At 45.8% G+C, this 4,149-nt stretch overlaps 1 protein-coding gene across 6 annotated transcripts in view; it reads left to right on the top strand.

Annotated features, from left to right (window-relative positions):
- SLC14A2 (solute carrier family 14 member 2) overlaps positions 1 to 2,289 on the top strand; it is a 383,545-nt gene extending 381,256 nt beyond the window's left edge. For all 6 annotated transcript variants that reach the window (XM_036323004.1, XM_036323003.1, XM_036323001.1 and 3 more), the window contains one exon: positions 1,224 to 2,289. In XM_036323004.1, the coding sequence (XP_036178897.1) occupies positions 1,224 to 1,424 (201 nt within the window). In that variant the 3' untranslated portion in view covers positions 1,425 to 2,289. The remainder of the gene's footprint in view (positions 1 to 1,223) is intronic.
- Positions 2,290 to 4,149: the final 1,860 nt, after the last annotated feature.

The raw sequence follows: 4,149 nt of genomic DNA, 5'->3' as shown, positions 1-4,149 counted from the left end.
GGAAAAGAATTTTCCAAGCATAGAATTAGTCTTCCTTGATACCATTCTGTGTCCCCCAATGGGTTAAGTCCCTCCTCTGAGCCCTTCAAAGTTTGTACATGCATCTGCTACATGTGACATTCAGCACTGTGATGACAAAAACACTTCGGTCCTCTTCCACCTTCAGCGTGTGTGCCCCTTCAGAACAGGGACCCAGTCACATTCTCATCTTTCTCCCTAGTACCTATTACAGTACCCAGCATATAGTAGGTGCCCAAGAAATGCTGAATGGATGAAACCCTACGGTAGTGCCACAGTGCCATCTTGAACACACATACGATAGCATTGTTGCCCTCATAGTATTACCTGAGGTCTTTGTTCCTTATAATAAAATGATATTTGGGGGTGAGAGGGGCATGCTTTGATTCGCCTCCTAGCAGAATTTGCAGGCTTTATGTTAGCAAGCTATCCATTCAAGTTATCTCAAACAGATTGGAGAGGGGTATTTAAAAGCTTCAGGGGATCTTAAGGAAGAAAACACAGGTCACCATCATGCGAAAGGAAGCTGGGAATGGTAAGCCTTGAGAAGAGAGGTAGCTGCTCTCCGACTCCAGCCCTTGGGACTAAGATGTCACATCCCTGCTCTCTCCCGTCTGCTCCGTCCCCTGTGTCTCTCTGGGATGGGCTTCTGCTGTTGCATGCAGCCCCCAAATGACCACCCAGACCAGAGCCTCTGGACACAGTCTCTGTGCCTCTTAGTTCAAATTCTCAGGAGAGGGGTTCTATTCCCAGCACATCTGCCTATGGCAAGCTGCACTTGAGGCAGGTGTCTGTCTCTGGTCCAATCAGCTGTGACTAAAGAAAAAAGGCCTTGAACTACAAAATTACTGCCAAAGCCATTCATTCCTTCAGCAGGGGCTATGGGAGAAGGTAGGAATGGCCACAATTCCTTGAGGTATAGGTTGGCCCGATAACCCAAAACAAAACATGTCTCCTACATAAAGGCATATTATAATAGGGTTCCAGTGACTGCATTTCGAAGCATGTCTGCTCACCTGTTACACTTCAGACTGACACCACTGCATGATTTTATTTATGTTGGTCATAAATTAAATATTATTCCTATCAACGACATGAAGCATCGCCTCCTCTACCCAGGGCTGACAGTGTTCGGTAAGGGCTGATGAAACAGGCACAAGCATCTGATGTCACCAAGGCTTCTCTTATGTTCTCCTTCCCCCCAGTTTGGATTACCGCCCTGCACCTGGCCCTTCTGCCTCTCGGCGCTAACCTTCCTGCTCCTGACGACCAACAACCCTGCCATCTACAAGCTTCCGCTCAGCAAAGTCACCTACCCAGAGGCCAACCGGATCTATTACCTGTCCCAGGAGAAGAACAGAAGACCATCAACCATAACAAAGTACCAGGCCTATGATGTATCCTAACTTGCCCTTTCTAAAACACATCACCGTAAATTCAGCCTTCAGCAGGCTGTGCAGGTCCCCAAGCTGAAGGCCACTTCACCTCCCCTGCTGTCCATCTATGATTCTCCCCCAGCAAGCCTAACCCCACTTATTCCCAAGCACAGGGAAATATTGTGTAGTCACCATTCAGGAACCTCTCTGTTCTAAGAAACACAATGCTTATCAAAGACATGATTAGTTTAGACTTTGCTCAACTCACTGCAGAAGAGCTTCCTTTGAGCAGGAGTTTTTCCTTTTCTGCAAAATAAGCCACATCCCTAAAGAGAACTCACCAAGAAGGGGGCAGTGCTTGGTATCATGTCATCCAACTCGTCATCTAATGCAGCGATGCACAGTGTCAGGAAATATTCATTAGCCTAGAAGGCAAAAGGGCTGGTTCTATTCCGGCTCTGAGACTAACGCACTCCTACCATCTGGGTGAGTCCACCCCCTCTCTCAGCCTCAATTTCTTACTAGTTTCATGACAGGGAGGGACTCTATGGTCCCTTCCACCCGAGAAGTGTTGATTCAGCTCTCTCTCCTGTAAACTGACAAAATCAGCATGACCAGCAAGTAATTACTTTGAGTGAAGCAAGAGATGGAGGGTTACCTGGAGAAGAGGTGGAACAATTTTAAAGATCTGTGGAGATTTGTTCTTGAGTCATGAGAGGTTCTCCAGACTTGGGGTTAGGAATGTCAACGTGCCTTTCTTTACAAAACATAAATGTTTCTGGAAATATCGTATGATGAAAACTGATCTTTTTCAACATTCAAATCATTTTAAACAAATGTGTTGCTTTTTGTAATAGACATAAACATACTCTCATTAAACTGTTAAGTTTGCAAATTAGGATCGGAGTTTTCTTAAAATGCACTCACCTACATGTTCACATATTGCCCTCTTGGGGGATTTGCCATAGTCAAGCATGTGTCTGAAATGAGATGAAAAACGAGCGAAAAATTCTCAGGGGAGGGTTTGATTTGCTTGCAAAGGGAATCACAAAAACAACAGTGGTCATTTTTTCTTCTTGAGTTAAAATATAGGTTGTTAACCCAGCTCACTCTTTAGGGCATAGTTTTTTAGTCTTGCACCCCCAAAATTACAAATGCGAACCCTTGTGTTATTCCATTGCGCTGGTCATAGCATTGTGCTCCTAAAGCACGGGACCCCTTGATGAAGTCAGGTGCTCAGCCTTCCCACTGCTCCCCCAGAGAAGGGAAGATGAGCCTCTTACAGCCCTCCAGTGGGACCCCCTCACTTCACACACCTCCAATTTAGCATGATGGGATGATGACATTAGATGAGGGTGTAGAAAAGAGGCGGGGGGGGGGGTAGAACAGACCCTTAAAAATGCAGCTTTAAGGAAAAAATTACATTTGACTAAAATCCATCATATAGAAAAAGCTGGTGTCCACATTTCTCTCCTCTCTTCTCTTCTCTTCTCTTCTCTTCTCTTCTCTTCTCTTCTCTTCTCTTCTCTTCTCTTCTCTCCTCTCTTCTCCTCTCCTCTCCTCTCCTCTCCTCTCCTCTCCTCTCCTCTCCTCTCCTCTCCTCTCCTCCCTCCCCTCCCTTCTCCTCTCCTCTCCTCTTCTCTGCCTGCCCTGAGATCCCAGCCATGGTCTGCCAGCCCAACAGCCCTGGGCTGCCTATTTGTCTTCCAGATCCTATCTAGCCAGTGATGACTTGCCAGGAAAATGGAACACTTCTCGCTGGAAATAAATCTCCCACCTATGAAAGGGGAGAGAGTCACACTCCAGAGTCTACTTCTGAGTCTGTGGTCACACCTTGAGGCCAAGAAGGTCTCAGGCTGCATTTTAATGATGATGGAGTTGTGACTCCCTGAGGATTAAGCATCCAGGAATGTCTCCAAAAGGCTGTTTATGCTCCCAGCTCACTCAGCTGCCCCAGAACCTCTAAGTGATGACATAGAACTATTAAAATACCACTTTTCCTGCATTTTCCACCAAAGTGTTATAATCTGGTTTTATTAAGAGCAGGAAACCTCCTCATGCATGCCTTTCTGATTATTGACCACTAACAAATCCCCTTAGCTCTTCTAAGTGTTTCAATAGCCTCACCTATAAAGCAAATTGAATTGGCCAAGGATAACAAGCAGGATGGAAATAGACAAAAGAATTCGACTTACAAAAATGTATGATAACCACAGGAGTCTATTCCAGCACTTCAATTAGGCGTCCATTAGGCGTCAACAGAGGAGAGAGGGAGCCAGTTGGCGCCAGCTCCTGAGAGCTGATGGTGCACATGAGTGCATTTCTCCCAAGGCTGTGATCAGTGACATCACATGGGTAGCTTGAAATCAGCCATGGTAGGAGCCTTTACACCACAGTAATTGGCAAACTACAGATCTGGGCTCTTTCCCCCAGATAGCCAGCTTAGCAGCACAACACTGACCAGCCAATTTGGTGGGAAGAAAAGAGGACAATTGCAGGGCTCCCAACCAGAGTCTCAGAGACCAGAGCCAGAAGATTCAATCTAACAATCCTACACGGATGCCATTGCACATACAAAAGGCATTTAAGAGAATAACAAAAATGTCCTCTGGCACAGAAGGACTTCCAAAGACTTACCCACAGAGCCCTACACTGACAACACTACAAATAGAAGAAAAACAAATCTAGGAAATGCTACAAGACACACAAGAATACTGTAGCGTGATCCAATACCTTGATAATGCCTAGGACCAAA

Source organism: Myotis myotis, unplaced genomic scaffold, assembly GCF_014108235.1.
Source record: "Myotis myotis isolate mMyoMyo1 unplaced genomic scaffold, mMyoMyo1.p scaffold_m19_p_9, whole genome shotgun sequence".
In the NCBI taxonomy this organism is placed as follows: Eukaryota; Metazoa; Chordata; class Mammalia; order Chiroptera; family Vespertilionidae; genus Myotis; species Myotis myotis.
This window is presented reverse-complemented; position numbering and strand designations above follow the sequence as displayed.